Genomic DNA, 20,163 nt, shown 5'->3' with positions numbered 1-20,163 from the left:
ATTTTTAAATTATGCTTCAAGATAGCAATTGTAAATTTATTGCCTTTAAAATGACATTTAAATAAAATTTAAATGCATTTATAGAAATGCATTTATTGCATTTTATGTTACATAAAATGTACATATTATGTTAGAAAAATACAAAAATTTTACTATGTTTGTATATGGCTTTTAAACTGAGAATAATTTCACTTAAAATTTTATACATTACTTTGTCAAAATGTAGGTCATGGAATCATTATAGACAGAGGTATTTCAGTCATCACCGAAATTCCACACAATGTTATTAAAAACATGTAATAAACACTAAGTTTGGATGAGTTAATGCTGCCTGAATTTTAAACTATTTTTTCAGATCTCTATATACTTTGCAATCACACTAACACATCCAACCAGAGTGTATTTTTAAGAAGATTGTTGGTCTGTAGGTGAACTTAACAAAAGCTATGAGATAATTACACTATTTCTGTTTTTTCTTAACTAAGGTAAGTAATAGAATTTATATTGCTGAAAACATATAAAACATAGTAATAAAACCAAAAGTCAACATACTGTTTCATTCACAAAAATGCATGTTTTCTTAATTTGCATTTATTGTCCTTCCAGCAAGTCTCTATTATGCTTCATTTTTGTCCAAAATAATATAACCTCAAAATCTCACCTATGCTTCTTCTGAAAGTAAAGCCTGGCATTGAATGAAGATTAATTAAAGAAAAAGGAGTGCCCACCTTATCATCCAAAATTATATTCTAAATTGTTGTAGATTAAACAATCAATTCATATTTTACTTCTTAATTATATTTTAATTTTTATTAGTTCTCTTGAATTGATCATTTTAGTAATTATGATACAGAAAATCACATGCATCATAATTAGTCTTATAGTAATTATGCATAAATCATATTTTATTACATTAATAGAAATATAAGAATAGGAGCAAATATATAAGTAGTTAAGCTGTGTTTTTTGCTAAATAATACCAGCAGAATGAACAAAATATTAATCTAAATTTTAAATTTGGAATAAATTTATATTTAAAGATAACTCTCAAAGGATTATTTTAAAGACAATTTGTCATAAAAAATATTTAAAATTTTATATCTGTTAGTAAAGATTTTTGTGCTATACATACAACTTTCAGGGAAAGAGAATTTTTTTTTACCTAGAAGAAGTGAGTTATAGATGTTAACAGACTTCTCATTACAATATTGAAAGGTAAGGAAGAATATACAAATGGGTCTAGAAGTCTGAGGAAAACAAACTGTAACCCTAGATTCCTGTAGCTGGATAAATTTATGAGAGAAAAGATTACTGTTTTTTTGATGGACAAAATTTTCAGAATGTCACCAATAATATTTTCTTTAAAAGGTAAATGTATTTATACACTGAAGTACTTAACTCAAATGAAAAAAATATTTTCCTAAATAAATGTTAATTTAATTGTATAATAAAACCATTGTGTGTGTGCATTTTCTGAATACAAATCACTATATCGATGCAAAATGACTGAGAATTAAAAATTAAATCAGACTCTTTGGGCCTATAAAATGTTGAGAAATTCTTAAGCAACAGAAACTGAAGGACTATGGGACCAACATTTATTATTTTTCTCCAAAAATAATTTTGTGGCAAATAACTTCTAACTGTTGTGGCACATTTCAACGCTTTGTGCTTGTTAAACCTTGGAATTTACACCTGGAAAATTAAAGAATGAGGAAAACCCTTCAAATTTTCTAAGTCTGGAACAAGGCATATCCTGACAAACTCAAATATATTCCACATATTCTATAGTTAAATAGAAAGCTGTTATTTTGCTCTGGTTCATTATGTTTTCTATCCTTTGTCACTGTATAAAAGTTTAAAGAGATTTGTTACATAAAAGGTCCTGCGTGCAATGTAATTTTATTTATTCACTAATTTATATCTGCTTTGCAAATATAAATATGTCTTCTTTCTATAAAGTGAAAAAGCAAGAGGGAAAACGTTTCTGTCAAAATAAGTTCATACAACTATTAAGACCACCTACTCACAAAGGCTGAATGCACTCTGACCATGAGAGTGTGGGGTTTTTTTGTGTGTGTGTGTGTGATGGTAGAGTCAAAACTGGAATATTCAAAAGCTTTTATGAGATAAACACCATGAGAGGCTTTGAAAATCTAATGTAATTAAGTAGACAAGTACATAACAAGTATTACTTTATGGTTTTAAATATGACCTAGTGAATGTATACCAAATCCTAAACAATCACGTAACTATTTATATTAAAAATAGCCAAATTATGTAGGATATAAACATAATATACACATAAGACCTCTATAAAATTGTTAAAAATAAGAAGATAGTTTAAAGAAATATATTAGAAAATACTTATCTTTGTAAAAATCAGTAAGAACAATACATTGTTTTCTCAGTGTTAATAGAAAAAAAAGCATCTCCATGCTAACATGGACATAGGGTTTCAATTTTAAATAATGTTTGCAAGAGGGCAGCACATTTGTGTCAGATCTTGATAACACATCAACTCTTAAACTTTTTTAGCATATTGTCCTGAATATAGTAAGTTCTCAATACATACTTGTTTACACTTAATTAAAAATACAAAGCTATTAATTTAAAATTGTGAACAAGAATAGATTGTCAGGGTGTTTTATACAATCATCTCATTTGGTTAACATGTTGGGTAGTTACTGTGTTCTGTTCTTAGAAGTGAAAAATAATGACATAAAATATATGACTCCTTATAATGTAAATGATCTGGTCACAGATATTTATTTTTAATATCACCACTGATTAAAAATAAAACATTCACATTATTTATAGCTATAAACCTGAAACATTAGTGCATCATTGAAGAAATAAATGCCTCCTTTTGATATTTTAGCATAGCTTTTATGTTAAATTAATTATATCTGTTGAAAAATAGTTATCATTCAGCATACATTATTAATATGAGTTTTTAAGTTAAAATAGCCCCCAAGTTTTTTGGGAAGAATATAATCATTTATGTTAGTTGTCCTTTTATTCTAAAAGCTATCAACTTTCTATGGAAAGTAGATTTTATGAAGCTTGTAGATTTTAAAAAGCCGCAGAGTTAATCATTCTGAAAGTGACCCTGAAGCAACATCTTAGGCGTACATGCAGAAGGGTTGTGGTCATTTGCAAGGGTGATGCATAGTGAAATGTTGAAATTTGCCCCATAAAATTATTGTAAAATGTACATCTGTATGAATGTTATATTATTATTGAAATATCCTAAATATCTGTGTTCCTTTAATCTACATTAAACATAAAAATACTATTTTGTACGTTTTATCCAGTGTTATAAAATATATAAGAAGAGAAGCTGAGGAAGGAAAAATGGAAATGTATGATTTTAGAATTTATGAAGCCAATACATTCACAAAAGTTTTATTTAGCTGGGCATATTCTCCAAAGTAGTTTGGTAGAGTGACAGGGATAGAACCTATGTAACATGGGACAATGTTCTGAAGCATGAGCAGATACGGCGGGTTGACGGAAAGGGGAAAGCTACCTACTGGTATAGAATAAAGAACCGACAAGACTTGGTAACTCAAAATTGAGAAACAAACTTGAGGCAACTTCTCAGGTTTTATATAAGAGAGATTGTAATAATGATAACAAATTACAGACAAGATCGCTGATAGTGGGATTTCAGTTAAATGGGAAGATGATTTTGTTTTAGATATGAATGAGCAATTCAGTTTTAGCTTAAAATTTTACATAGACATAAACAATGTTTAGTTGCTCTTGTTTTAGAATGTATGGGTATAAGGAAATACATTTTTGAGCTCTAAAAACAAGATGTGGATGAATAACCTTGTGGAAATTTAGAATACTAAATCATAATAGCTTAGGTTTTGAAGTGACTGTAGAAAGTATTTACCTGAGGTCTTTTATTAAACAGGGAAGTGGAAGATCAGAGTTTAACCCATGTTCCTCACATCTACATGGAGAGAGATTGACAAAACTGACTGGAAACAAAAACTCATGTACTGTATGTAGCTCAGAACTGTTTCCTCACAACCATGCTGCCCGATCAATGTCAATTTAGTGTTTCTGTTTGTATTTGACTGCCTTATGTAAATAAAATTTTAGAGCCCTGTCTGGTGTGGCTCAGTGGACTGAGCACCAGACTGAGAAGCAAAGGGTCACCCGTTCATTCCCAATCAGGGCACATGCCTGGGTTGTGGGCCAGGTCCCCAGTAAGGAGGCATGTGAGAGGCAGCCACACATTGATGTTTCTCTCCCTCTCTTTCTCCCTCCCTTCCCCTCTCTCTAACAAGAAGTAAATAAAATCTTTAAAAAATAAATTAAAATTTTAGAAAGAATACAATAATAGTTATAAATAATATTGTATATAAGTGTTTTGTCATTTGTCATTATAGTACTTTGTCAAAGTACTAAATCAGACATTTAGTATAGCTTGAAAAACAAACATCTTAAACTCAATTGTTAAGTTTGAAGGCAATGGATTAATGAAACCCCACCCATATAAACAGAGTTATTTTAATGATTTAGGAGCAAAAACAATTCAATTTGATGGGTGTGTTTTTTCATTATAAATTGTTTTATAAAATAGGCCATTTTCATTACTGAACCATCTTTTTTGGGGTCACTTGAGGACAAATCTGAAACTATCAGTTTTTATTATAAATATGAAGTAGAGAATTTAATTTTATAGCATCATATTCTTAAAAAAATACTGTGGTATAATTGAGTAGCATGATGGGGAAACAAAAATATTGTACAAGTAGCTCGTTATTTTCTTTACTGGGATGATCAGTGTACATCTATTAAAAACAATTCTCAATTAAGATAATCTCTCTGGAAACTGAAGGTATATAGTAAAAATACACAACAGAAACTTTTCTTTTTCTCACAGTAAAAAATCCACATGTTGTATCTCAGTCTGGTACAAAATGTAACAGCAAAGTCGCTGCCAATTTCCGACATGGCATGTTATCATTCACATTTCAATATAACAACAGGATTTTGGGTCACTGTTAATATAATTAAAAACTTCAGAAACCTAGCAGAAAACAGAGAATAAGAGTGGGTTTGAGTCATGCCTCTGTCACTTTCAAACTGTGTGACTTGAGGGGAATTACCTTCCTGCGGTCTGTCTCCATCTCCTCATCGGTGAAGTAAAATTGGTAATCTGATAATATTACTGCTGTCCAAATGGGATTTCTGTGGGAATTAAGTAAATTAATACATACTAAGTGCTTAGACCTGTGCCTGGCACATAGCAGGTATTTTCTTAATATTAGGTATTATTATCATTAATAATTTTAATTGTATATTGATGCCAAGTTTTCATCTTGTTAGTGGTGTAGAGAAAACATGGAAGAAGAGTGTGATGGATTTTAATTTAAGCACTTGAAAAAATGTACCAGATCATTTCAGAGCCACTCTGTGGTTTTACAAAAAAGATCCAACATTTTTTATTTATCACAATAATAGTTCAAACTTTCTGAATGAAAATAAATAAAAGAGAAAATAAGAATCCCATGCTTTCACAATTAGTCCATCAATTTTAACACAATATATATTAACAATTAGTAAGGCTTTTCTAATGTGGATATTGATCTGAATCTGTATGTTAACATGTGCAAATACCAAGAGAAGACATGACGGCCACTTTATTTAGTCTCCAAGAATATTATCTAGAATAATTGATTCCTTTGAGACCACTTCAGGTAGAAATATCTGTGCAACATGAGAGAAATATATGGGAATAGGGAAATGAAAATTGGATTGAATATTAAATGTGAAAATACAATTTGATACTTTTCCAATGATCCTGAAAAACTCTTTATTATAACCCCCACAAAATGAAATAGAAATTGTAGAATTTCAGAAACAATTATGGGAACAATTATAGTACTGCATTTAATTTAAAGAGAACATATCAGATAAACTAAATTAAAATAAAAACTTCAGAGGTAAAAGAAAAAACATAAGTATGTGCTAAGAGAGCACACTCTTTTTTTATTATTTGCCTCATAACTGTTTTATATATGTGTGCGTAGTATTTATATAAGAAAGAGAGAATCATGAATAAAATGTGCAATGTGCATACTATTGAGGAATTGGAATTCTAAATATTTAACTAATGTTTTGTCCAAGAAAATATTACCATAAAATTATCATAGCAAAAATAATATAGGTGATGACATACTATAAATTGAAAAATAAGAATATTTGTTAACCCACAAATTCATAAAATTAATTATATTTTTATTCTTAATTTAGCTCACATTTTATTTTATTCCCTTGATAATGGTAGTATTTAACTCAAAACACATTTAAAAGTGATACGCCATGTTGCAGAATGAAACAATAATTTTCAGTATTCTATAAAGGTAGCAACTATATCCAATATATCTAAAGTTTAGTGCAAAGTCAATTTAAATTCCAAGGAATCTGTATGGTGAAAATTTATATCTCCAAATCAAAGTTTACGTAGAAATACAGATTGCTAAAAATAGGTAACATCTTGAAAATATATGAGCAAAACTAAAGGACTTACCCTATCACACACCAAGACTTATTTTAAACTTGGTTTCATTTTAAAGTTTTAAAGTTTTATCACTTTAAAGAAGTTTTATAATTTTAAAGTTTTATCACTAAACTAACTTAATGTTAGTTTAGTGATAGGCAATAGGCCCATGGGGAAACATAGGAGACAGTAATAGGTGCATATGTACAAGGACACTTGATTAATGATACAAAAATAGGGGAAAATATTTTTTCAATAAATGACACCTTTCACAGCATTTGAAACACATTAGGGTGAAAGGTATATCTAAAAGTAAAAAAAAATAAAATTTTGAGAAGAAAAACACTTTCGAGGAATCAATGGAGTAAAAACAGTCTTACAAGGCAAAAAAAAAACACACACACACACACAGTAGCATATGAGGAGAAAGAGATAAATTGTACCTATTGAAATGTTAGATATTTATTAGTCTATAACAGATTGAGTGAAAAAGAAAACCAGTGTGGAAGAAACTGCTTTTAGCACATATAACCAATCCAATGCCTGTATCAGTGAATATAAAGATTTCTAAATCAATAAGCAAACAGAGACAACCTAGCTAGGTGCCAAGGTACCTAAATATGAACTTCACAAAAGTGTATCCAAAATAGCAGCTAATGAACATGACAGTGAAAGTGAGTCCATACATCAGTTTCCTCTTAAGACTCCAACCACAGATATTTTAGGCCTGTTAGATGTAACACCTCAGGTCTCTAAGGAAATGTGTTTTGTTTTCAAACATTTTTTTCTGTCTTTTAGATTGCTTAATGTATGTTGATTTTAGCATCAATGTATTGGATTCATTCTTCAGTCATCTCCAAAGTGCTTAGAGTTCACCCAGTTCATTTTTAAAATTTAGATATTGAATTTTTCAAGTTTACATTTTTCATTTAGTTGTTTTATAGAGCTTTCACTTCTCAGCTTATGATTTCTATCTGTTCTTTCATAGTAGTCATTTATCAATTGGGATCCTTGAATATATTGATAACAGATGCTTTAAATCATTGTCGGGGAAGACATACACCTCTTGACAAGATAAAATAATAGGGACTGAATATATAGTTGTCCCTATTTAGTTGTTTCAGCTGAAACAACTGAAAAATGGATAAGACTTAGAAAACAACTATTTCTTATGCAGTGAACTAGTAGGAAGAAAGAACAGTGATTACTGACAAGCAGGAGATAAATGAATTTAATGTTTTCAAAAGAAGTCAGAGAAAAGGAAACAAATAATAGTTGGAAAAATAAAAATGAATAGAAACTTGGTTTTAAACTCATAGTATCAAATATCACATTTAATGTATGTAATATAAATATAATAAAAGGCAGATATTTTAAGATTAGGTCTAAAAAGCAAAATTCAACTATATGCTGCTACAGGGAAATTATTTTGCATAATAAAGCCATAAATGTCAGAAAAGTAAACAAAATGAAAAAGGTGTACTATGGTAACATCAAACTAAAGGAACCTGAAGACTCTATTAATATCATATGAGGTAGATTTTAGTAAAAAAAAAAAATCACTGTGGTTGAAGTGGTTACTTTGTCATGATAAAGTGACAGCACATTATCTGCACTTTGGACTTGATGAATTTTGTTGTTTTCTTTGACTAAATTTGATCTATGGCAATGTAGCAAACCACAAAATTCTGAGAATTCTACACCTCACAGCAGATCCCAAAGTAATAGATGTATATAGCAAGCTGTTTTATAGACAAGGTCAATTGCCTATAATATATCATAAATGGGGGGCAAATTATTAGGAGAATGTAATAATCCTAACGTATTCTGTATCTAGGGTGGAGTTTTAGAGTACACAGAGCATAAACCAAAGGAGCGGTATGAAGACACAGACAATTGCATAGTTGTAGTAAGAGATTTCAGCGTTTCTGTCTCAAACGAAAAGAACAAGTACAAAGAGATTTGACATCTATATGGGAGACCAAACAACGCTATCAACAGACCTGGCTTATATGAAATTTATGAAGTACTCCCCATAAAATATGAATACATGTCTTGTTCTCCTCCACATTGAAAAACAAAATTGCTGTCGTAACCTGTGACACGCTGGGCAATGAAACTGCACTCATAATCCTAAATGGACTCCAGTCATCCAGAGTATATTCTCTGACTCCAAAGGACTTAAATTTAAAAAAAAATTAATAACAAAAAAGATAGTTACAAAATTCCCAAATATTTGGAAGCTCAAGAATGCACTTCTAAATAACTTTTGCCTATTGGCTAGTGTACCCATAACAAAGATACCAGAAATTGGATAGCTTAAAGAAAATGAAAACATGTTTTCAGTTTTTGAGGCTAGAAATGCAAGAATGAAGTGTTGGCAGGTTTGGGTGCTTCAGAGGACAGTCTCTGTGGCTTGCTGATGGCCACGTATTCACTGTGTCCTCACATGGCCTTTTCTCCGTGCACACGTATCCCTGGTGTCTCTTTTTGTGTACACATTTCTCTTCTTATAAGGACACCCACCAGATTGTAATAGGACCCACACATATAATCTCATTTAACTGTCAATGCTCCTAATGTCTCCAAATACAGTCACTACATTCTGAGGTTCAGGGGAGTGGGTTAGGGGTTTTAACACACAAATCCAGTGGGGCTCGACGCAATCAGCCTGTGAATACCATGTTTCTTTTTAGAATTTTAAAAGAAAATGAAAGAGCACCTGAACTGAATTAAAATGAAAGCATAACACACCCAAATCCATGGGCAATCATTAAAGCAGCGGCTAGAGGGCATCGATAGCACCGAATGCTTACATCAGAAAAGAAGAAAGCTCTCAAACAACCTCCATTCCCAGCAATAGAAGGGGGGAAAGGACAAAGAAACCTAAATTACCAAACAAAGTAAGAAATAGTACAAGACTGACAATCAATATGGTAGAAAATAGAAATAATGAAAAAATCAATTCGAAAAATAAGCCCTGTAATTTGAGAACAACAAAATCCGTAAACTAGTAGCTGGACTGAGAAGGGAAAGAAGAGAAGAGGCAATGCAAATTGCCCACGCCAGGTACGTTTCCACTGTTATAGTTTCTGCAGGTATGAAAAAGCTGAGAAGAAATATTATGAAGTTTTATAAATTTAATACATAACAACGTTTATGAAATGGCAGTATTTTAAAATACATAAACTATGAAATCTCATTCAAGAGGAAATAGATAACATGAATAGGTCATTTGTTAGAGAAATGAAGTATGTAGTTAAAACCTTCATAAAAACAATAAAAACACTCCAGGGGCCGATGGCTTTACTCTGGAATTGCACCATCTGTTTACAAAATGAAATAACACAAATGGTACACACATGCTTCATAAATCGAGGAAGAGGGCACATTTCTATCCTTTTATGGTGTTAATATTACTCTGATGCATAGTTAAGAAAACATATTTAAAACATTACATTACAAATATATCTAAAGATGACAGAGTTTTTTTGAAATAACGAATAAAATCAAACAAAAAAGAAAATTATATACAGTCGATCCTCATTATTCATGGAATTTATATTTACTAATTTTTCTATCAGTTAAAATTTACTTGTAACCTCAAAGTTGTTATTTGTAGGATTATCACAGTAATTTGCAGACATGCACAGAGTGAGTGATATTTTGAGTCACCTGACACATTACTGATATTAAATAAGGATATACTCTTTTTACTTAAGCTCTTATAATGTAAAAACATGTGTTACACTTGGTCTATTTACTGCTACATTTTTAACATTTTTATTGGTGGTTTTGTTGTTTAAAAACCTTGAGGGCAGTACTGAAGTACTGTTTTGGGTCCTTCACTACAAGAAGGAAGTTGGGGGGATGCATGTATTAGATGAGTTTTATTAAGGTGTGTGTTACGATGCTGTTAGCTATGAGTTCAATGTTAATATAACAACAATATATATTAAACAAGGTGTTTCTACACAAACACTAATGAAGGTTATACAAGGCCTGTTTAGAAAGTATCCAGCCATGTAATATGAAAAACAGACACATATATTGAAGAAGGTACAAGAAACATTGTACATAGAACAGCAACACCTTAGTCCCCTTCAAAATAAGCATACTGGGATCTCACGCAGTTCTTCCAACACCTTTTCCCAAATGAAAACACTCCGCTAAATCCTTTGTTGGAATTGCCATCCACTGCCACAATGCGTTTCATGCTTAGCCCTTACATTAAAATCTCGGACACAGTAGTTTTTGAGCCCCCAGATCAGCTTCTAGTTCTCACACTGTCAGTCATTGGTCTTTGTTGATTGCAGCCTGTTCAACATTCTTAGGTGTTTGGCTTGGTGCAGGCCTTCCAGATGTGAATCACTTTCGACAGATTCTTGACCACCTTTGAGCATGTGGGCCACACTTTTATTTGTGCTGCACTTATTGCGTCATCCCCAAAAGCCTTCTGAATCATCCGAATAGTTTCCGCAGTGGAACATTCAAGCATGAATGAAAATTTGATGCAGATTCGTCACTCTACTCGCTCAGTCATTTTGAATGTGACATCCATACATTGCACATGCTTATTCAACAGCTTCTACTGCTCCCCACTGACTAGTGGAATGAAGTTGTTATTGTTCGTGAATGTGCATTCTGGTCCACTCTCCTTGGCTGTCAGGTTACATCGATGTCATGCAAACTGTTCTCATTATGTTAACAATGGTTGGACTTTTTTCTGGACACACCTCATGTGTTGATGGGTTAATGTATATGTTGTGACCAGAGGCTCACAGGAACCTAACTGCAATTTCTCTAGCAGCAAAGGTTTAGTATCTGCTAAGTCATTGTTCACACTGAACTTGTACAACATAGCTACCAAAGCGGCAGTATATTTAAATTAAGTGGGTAGTATCCCATGAAGGGAGGGGTAGTTGCAGAGGTAAGGTTACAGAAAAATCATTTTCTGTAACTCACCACATTATCAGACTAAAAAAGAATATCCATATGATCATCCCTGTACATATCATTGATCTTATATGGATTCTCAAGTTAAAAAAACTCAACAAACTTGGAACAGAAGCAAATTTCCTCACCTTATAAAAATCAGTTGTTAACATTATATTTAAGATGAAAGCTGAGTATTTTCTATCAAAGAACAGAAACAAAGCATGGATATCTACTATTAACATTTCTTTTCTGTATTATACTGGAGATTCTAACCATTTCAATAAAGCAGAAAGAAAAAAAACTATCATGATTGAAAAATAAAAAAATAAAACTATATTTACAGTTGCAAATTTATCTGTATATAAAATCCACTGGAGTAGCCCTGGCTGATGTGATTCAGTGGATTGAGCACGGGCTTGCGAACCACACGATTGCGGTTCGATTCCCAGTCAGGGCACATGTCTGGGTTGCAGGCCAGTTTCCAGCAGGGGACGCAGGAGAGCCAACCATACATTGATATTTCTCTCCCTCTCTCCTTCCCTTCCCCTCTAAAGATAAATAAATAAGATCTTTTTGAAAAATTCACTGGACAGAGACAAAATCTGCAAGACTCATGTAATGAATTTAACAAAGTTGTAAGTTTTAACATTTATATATGAATAAGTTGTGTATTTATATACTAGCATTGAACACATAAGAGGATGAAATGTGTGTGTGTGTGTGTGAATCAGAATAACTTTACTCAGGAGATAAGGCATGACCGGGGCCAGGAGTTCCCGGAGGTCCAGTTTTTGCAGAGCCTGGACGTGAAGAGACCGCCCCTGAGTAGGAAAGGCCCAGGCTGCGAAATCTTGCCCTCTGACAAAAAGAGCCTCCCCACCTTTCATGCCAGAGGTGCAGGCTCAGGGTCCACTGCTGGGTCTTGCAGTCCCATCCCTGCTGTGGATCATCTTTACCTTCTTCGGCATCTCCTGCAGCTCCGACTCGGCCACGAGGACTTCCTTTGGCTTTTGGTAAGAGGTGATCAGGTGCAGTTAGCATAAGCAAAGCACCGCGAAGAATCGTCCAAATGGCAGCTGGTGTCTGTCCAAGTCAGAACGGAGAACTTCTCGTAGTACTTTTTGTTGATGGTTCTGACCACGATGCAGCGCTCCTCCCTGTCCACAGAGACACGATAGACATCCTTAGGGTAGGGGAGGTTTCGAATCTGCCACTGGAAACACGCCTTGGTGTCCTTGCGCATGGAGATGGGATTGCATTGCTTTCCTTGAGTTCAGGCCCCAGGTTCCCTGCTCCAAGGGGTGCTGGCCCTCCCACCTCAATCTGCCCCTGGCCCAAGGCTCCCAGGGCACTTTTTACACGCCATTTTCTTAGGAGGAGTTCCTTCGTCTTCTCATTACATTCTCCAGCCGTTTCCTTCCCATCTGTAAACAAATAGAGCACCTTCCTTCTCTTGTCTTGCAGCAGGGCTGTCTTCTCGGCATCCCGCAGTCTCTCCAACCTCCTCGTCACGCCATCTTCCCTCTGCCCAGGAGCGTGGAATTTTTCAAAAACTAATAATTTATATTTGCTTCAAAACATACAACGTTTATGAAATGTCTGAAAAAACTGTCTAAGACCTGTATACTGAATACTATAGAAAAATCTTCGGGGACTTTAAAGAAGACCTAAGCAAGTGGACATATGTCATGTTAAATTACCTGAAGGATCAGTAATATTAACATATCAATTATCCAAAATATGTGACATAAACTCAGTTAAATTCCAATCCGAGTTCTACTTGTTTTTGGAAACTGAGAAGCTGATTTGAAATTTTCATTATTTTTTTAAATTACAACAGGTACAATATTGCAAAATGAAGAAGAAATGCTTTTGACTTATACTATCTTTATATTTACTATAAAACTACACTGAGGCAGTATGGTATTGGCATCAAAAATAGACAAATAGATTGAAGATGCACAAACTGAGATACAATATTATAAGTTGTGATGAAAAAGGAGTTTCTAGAATATTTAAAGTGTATTTCAAACTTAACAAAAATATAGAAACAGAAAAACAAACACATGATTTGAACATAAATGATCTGAGATGTACATACAAGAGAATATTATTCAGGCTTAAAAATGGACATTCTGCTCTTGTGATAAAGTGAATGGATCTAGAAAACATTCTGCTAAATGAGATAAGCCAAACACAGACAAAACTGCATGTCTCATTTATATATGGAATCTAAAATAGTCAAATCCATAGAAGTAGAGTGCTACCAGGGGGTAGAGGAAGAGAAAATGGGAACGTGATTAAGGGTGCAAACTTTTAGTTCTGGAAAATAAAAAAGCTCTGGAGATCTGCTATACAGAATAGTAGTTATAGCTAACAGTGCTATACTGTGTCCTTAAAATTCTAAGAAGGTAAATCTTGTGTTGTGTCCTTACCACAAACATCATCACCATCATCATCGTCATCATCAGGATGATGGGAGAGCACTTTGAGAGGTCATGAATATGTTCATGACCTTTATGACGGCCATGTTTTTATGATGCTACTTACTGTCAGACTTATTGAGTATACATAACTGTGTCCAACTTTTTACTTGTCAATCATAAATTTTAAAAAGCGAGTAAAAAAGATGCTATCATATGGCAGATAAGCACATGGAAACATGTTTATCACTAATAATCATTAGAAAAATGAAATAATTCCCTATCAGTGTATGTATGTATATATGCATACATATATGACTATATATATATATCCACACACATGTGTATATATATGACTAAAATTAAAGAGTGACTATACCAAAGTTTGGTGAGGTTGTGGAGCAACCAGTCTCATACACTTCTAGTTAGAATTAAAATTTTGTGATCCTTTTGAAAAATATTTTACGTCCTTATTTAAATCTACACCTATCCTGCCCTGGCTGGTATAGCTCAGAGGATTGGGCACGGGCCTGCGAACCACAGGATTGCGGTTCGATTCCCAGTCAAGGGCACATGCCTGGGTTGCAGGCCAGTTCCCGGTACCTGGCAGGGGACGCACGAGAGGCAACCATACATTATTTCTCTCCCTCTCTCCTTCCCTTCCCCTCTAAAGATAAATAAAAAATAAATAAATAAATCTGCACCTATCCTAAAACTCAACTATTCCACATGCAGAATGAATAAATAAAAAATGAAAGTATATTTGTATAATGCTTTGTACATAAATGTTCATAGTAGTTTCATTTGTAATAAACAAAAAGTGGAAGCAACTCAAATGCCCATCAATTGTGAATGAATACATGTATTTTGGTATATGTATACCATGGAATGTCCATCATCAATACGTATAAGTAAATCTAACAAAGACACAAACATGAATGAATCTCAAAATAATTATGATGAGTAAAAGAAGCCAGAGTAAAAAAGTAGTTCAGGCTGTATGATTCCATTTTAATTAAATTTGGTTGTTGCCCAGGTATGGAAATTTGGGAGAGGAAAGAGGGAGCAATTGTAAATACGTACTAGAGAATATGCCAACACTTACCAAGTTTTATGTTTTACTATGTGCAATTTCTTTATATTAATTATACATCTGTAAAGCTTTAATGAATACTTTGTTAGAGCAAAGAAGATAAACACAAAAATATTCTCCATATGATTCCACTTATTTAAAATTCCGTAGTGGGTAAACCAATCGTTGACTCTTATGGGATGGTGTAGGACTTGGACTTACTGGAAAGGGGGATGAGGGCACTTTATGGAATGACTGTAGTCTTCTGTATCTTTATAGGATTTTGACTAATACCTAAATTGGTCAAAATTTATCCATCGATAAACTTAAGGTATAGATTTGGTTTATTTTTACTTTCTCTATGAAAAGGACATAAACAAATAGCAAACTCCAGTTTGTGATAGGCTTGCTAGAGTGTTTAGGGGTTGTAAGATGATGTTCATAACTTACTTTGAATAACATTAAAAAAATTAAGAATGGTTTATAGATGGTTATAGGGATTTATTGGTGTATAGATACGTTTTGAAGAAAATGACTGCCAAATATTAATTGTAGAGTCTATGCAATGACTATAAGAGAGTTACATGTATAGTTCTTTCCAATTTTCTAAGCGTTTGAAATATTTTATTAAAAATATTCTAAAAAACTCATACTGAATTGCGATTGTGGACATACTGAATTGCAGAATATCTAAAATGAAAAGACAACCAGCATTATTCACAACAGCCCCAAACCTGAAACAACTTTAATTTTCCTTGTCTGATCATTGGACAAACTATGTGGTGCATATATACAGTGCAGTACTACTCAGCCATAAAAAGACGAAGTGTTGCCACTTGTGACAACACATGGGGAAAATGCAGTGGATTGGGGCCCCAACCATATAGGAATATGGTTCCTATATTTGCTGAAACGATTTGAAACTGATAGAAAATGCTTCAATATATGTGTCCTCTGTACAAATGAATCAAGTATTAATGGCAATGACAGTACTAACAGTCGTGTGCAATTTGTTTCTCAAGGTTTTTCTGAAGGGGGATCCTGCTAATTTCATGTTATGACTGTGGAAACACGGCTTAGAGAATTTGAGATACAAGTCCAATGCGAGGAAACCACTGTAAATATATGGGTCTGTGTAATCCCAATAACTGTGTTGTTTGATTTTGCTCACTTCTACAGTCTATCAATATTTGGAAAAATGTATCTATATAATTTTTATGTTTTGGGTTCATGTGTAATTTTAGACGCCTTTTTGAATTGTAAAAAAAATTGTAAAAAATAAATTGTAAAGAATCAATTAAGAATTAATTCTCTTTCCAGCCAGCTTTCAGGAAAGCAGAAAGCAAAGGAAATTCTTTTGTGTCACCTCCTCATGAAAAACACAAATCAGTAGAAAATAAATAGATATTTAAAAAAATCATGGCACTTAGGCTGCCTCCCCGAGGCACAATATATTATATTTATATCATTTTTCTACTTTTCTGATTGTTTTCTATATTTAGGCATTACTCCCATAGCTAATATTTCAAGGTATTTTCACTATTTAGAAACTCAAAGCTTTTGTTTCCTTCTGGTGGACGAATGATGTTATTAACTTTACTGTTACACTACTGCCCTCTTGTGACTGCTCAGAATTTCTATTTTTGAAAGGGTTTGTAAGTTGCATAAGCATACTGTGGAGGTGTTATGGCATTTTCCTTTGATGATATCATACAGGTGATAAGTAGTACTTTGCAACCAAAAATTATAGTTAGTTATAAAGAGATTTAAATAATTTCAATATGGATTTCATGCAGAATCACTCTTAGCTACTTGTTTTAGCCACATATTTTACTTACTTGTATATGTACACATATAAAATATAAGTTAGGCCAAATTAGTACATAGTAGATAAGACCTTTAGAGGACTCACCAAAATTTTGAAGAGTAAACTTTTAAAAAGAGAATGAAGTAACATTTTCTCTAATGGTGTCTATTTTTTCCAGTATCCTTATAAATAGGTAGGTTTCAGTGAAGGAATTTTGGTCAGTGAGGATGTACGGTATGTATTATTGATGTTGTGAGTGCGTTTAGTGCTGTGAGTCTGATTCTTTGGGAACTAATCATGTCAGCTATTCATTTTACTTGCCATTAATTTAAGAAAAAGTTTTGGGGTATAACTATTAATAAACAATAATTCAGTAGTCTTTCCTCAGGAAAGTTGTCTTTTTTAACAGAACTGAAGTAATAACATAACCATTTGATTCTCTGAATTTTCTGGTGTTAGTTAATATATACTTAATTTAAAAGGAAGACATATTTTCTATATTCCTGTTATGTTTCACAGAGAATAGCATGCTTTATTTAAGAAAATATGTTAAGAAAGCCCTGGCTGGTGTAGCTCAGTGGATTGAGCGCGGACCTGCGAACCAGATGATCGCGGTTCAATTCCCAGTCAGGGCACATGCCTAGGTTGCAGGCTAGTTCCCAGCAAGGGCCAGTTCCCAGCAAGGGATGCACGAGAAGCAACCATACATTGATGTTTCTCTTCCTCTCTCCTTCCCTTCCCCTCTAAAGATAAATAAATATTTAAAAAAAAGAAAATATGTTAAGATAGAATAATATTTCTTTAGCCTAGGTAACACTAAAAGGATACAAGACATGTAATTGTGTAATATGCTTGTAGCATTTGAGAAAATTCAAAGGTCTGAATTTTTATTTTATCAAAAATATCAAATGATTGGTTGGAAGAATTAGATGTTTTCCAAACATTGAGATCATAATATCACCTTACACTAAAAAATAATCTATTATATATTAATAACTTTGCAAATTATTGTCCTGTATTAAAATTAGTTGTCCTTGCACATCCATTTTTAACACATACTTTGTTCATTGGAATTAATTGTCTCTTTTCAAAAGAGATCTTCATGTGTACAGCAAAAGTTGGGGTATTTAGTAGGTAAATTGAATTTAGCTTGTGGTTAACCTAAATAAAAATGTTCTTTAGGTTAGAGAAATAACAAATAACTACTAAAATACTAAATCATGTACAACTATTAATTAAGACAGAGTGAGGTTTTCTAGGCTAGCAAGAAAAAGGAAAGAGAAAGAAAAACTAAGTGAGAAAGGAGAAATGAAGAAAAACAAAGGAAGAGAGAGAAAACAATAGGGAGCCTTTACCGTCTTTAACAGAGAGAGAAACCCAGTTGGTTTTTGCAAGTTCCATTTAGAATGCATTTACATATAACATCTCATTAATTTTCAAAATTAATAACGTAAATTAATTCTAAAACCCAATTTTACTTCATAAATGCAATCACGTTTTTCAGAAGAATATGTAGAGGACTCGAATCAGAATGAAAGCATGCTTGTTCAGGGCATATTTCTGTAGAGCAAGATTGAATCAAACAGCTTTAGAGTGAAGGCGAAGCTGACTCAGTGGTGGCTACTTTCAATAAGTGATTTAGAACAAGAATGAACACAAGCCTTAAACAGTTACTACTAGTGGAAAAACCGAGAAAATTAAATGTCATCTAATCTCCTCTATCAAAGAGTGCAACCACACCAAAAGATTGCAACAAGACTGGCTATCATGCTATGCTAAGTGCGAAATTACCAGAATGTTTCTTTTCTCTGTGGAGGTTGTTTTCTTTTTCTGTTCTATCAGCTAAAATTCGCTTAATTTTCAAAGTCTATTTTATTGATTGTGCTATTACAGTTGTTCCAATTTTTCTCCGTTTGCACCCCTCCACCTGGAACCCCCCTTGCCTCCAGCAAATAACCCTCTTAGTTCATGTCCATTTGTTGTACATATAAGTTCTCTGGCTTCTCCATTTCCTACACTTTTCTTCATATAACCCTGTCTGTTTTGTACTTACCAGTTATGCTTCTTATTCTCTGTATATTTTCCCCCAATCTCCCTGTTCCCCTCTCCCCACTGATAACCCTCCATGTGATCTCCATTTCTGTGATTCTGTTCCTGTTCATTGTTTATTGCTGTTGTTTTTTAATTCAATTGTTGGTAGTAATAAGTTTGTTGTCATTTTAATGTTCATAATTTTGATCTTCTTTTTCTTAAATAAACCCCTTCATATAATAAAGGCTTGGCGATGATGAACTCCATTAGCTTTACACTGTCTAGGAAGCACTTTGTCTGTCCTTCCATTCTAAATGACAGCTTTGCTGGAGTAATCTTGGTTGAGGGTCCTCGCTTTTCATCACTTTGAATACTTCTTGCCTGTCCCAACTTGCCTGCAAAATAACCTTGTTAGGTTATGAAAAATAATGGCTACAGATTTACGACTCTCTTATTAAACTGTATTATAATGCATAGCTCCTGGCACAAGAATACATCATCTTAAAGACAGTTGCATGTACTTTTTTACATTCACACAGAAATGTACAAAATTATTAACTTAAAACTGGTAACATAAAATAACATAAAACACTGGAATTTCACCTCAAGACAATTAGCAAACAAACCATACTCGGAAAAAATGTGTCACCGATTATGACTAGTGCTAAATAAAATTTATTTGCTAATTAATGAGAAAAACTTGACTTTGGAAAATTTTTAATTGTTTATTATACTAATTATTTCCATTATATTTCAAATAAATCCTCCTCAGTTAACATTAGCAGAAGTTTTGTCATTTTTTTATTCTAAGAATCCTGATTATGACATACTTTTACTTATAAAGTGAATGTTCCTATCTTTTATGTACTTTTCTGTTAGTCTTATCATCAACAGATTATTTGTAAGGCAGCCATTTAACCAAATAGTTTTGATGATAGATTTAACCTAATCTAATCACTACTCCCCAGTTTTCTACTGGTTTACTTTGGCTACTTTAAATAATTTCTAAGGAGTTCCATTTTCCTGTTGAAATAACTTCATGTAAATAGACACTTTTTTTAACCATTAAATCCACTTCATATTATATGATAACCTCCTTAGTTGATGATTTGACCTTCAAAATTACATTGAGAAATTAGGAAACTATATGGAAAGGATAACTTATGCAAGATGGAGATTTGTTTTCACTAGTGCCTTTGAAACTATCTGAAAACATTTGAACTACACAAAAACCCTTCTTATAAGGGTTTTTATAAATAACCCTTCTTATAAATTATGAAACCTGTTACTATGATTGAGCAAGTTAATGAGTTTTAACTCTGCTGCCTGCTAACTTGCTCCAGTGGAATTTTATCTTATATTTATAAAG

The 20,163-nt window shown here is 32.9% G+C and overlaps 1 protein-coding gene across 1 annotated transcript in view; it reads right to left on the bottom strand.

Annotated features, from left to right (window-relative positions):
- LOC118975795 (protein DPCD-like) overlaps positions 1–20,163 on the bottom strand; it is a 115,978-nt gene that overhangs the window by 8,992 nt on the left and 86,823 nt on the right. The window contains 5 exon segments of the mRNA XM_037029930.1: positions 12,142–12,282; positions 12,418–12,488; positions 12,491–12,715; positions 12,718–13,014; positions 13,897–13,947. Of these exon segments, the coding sequence (XP_036885825.1) occupies positions 12,142–12,282; positions 12,418–12,488; positions 12,491–12,715; positions 12,718–13,014; positions 13,897–13,947 (785 nt within the window).

Source organism: Sturnira hondurensis, unplaced genomic scaffold, assembly GCF_014824575.4.
Source record: "Sturnira hondurensis isolate 20B ecotype Veracruz unplaced genomic scaffold, ASM1482457v3 Scaffold0020579, whole genome shotgun sequence".
NCBI classification, from domain to species: Eukaryota; Metazoa; Chordata; class Mammalia; order Chiroptera; family Phyllostomidae; genus Sturnira; species Sturnira hondurensis.
This window is presented reverse-complemented; position numbering and strand designations above follow the sequence as displayed.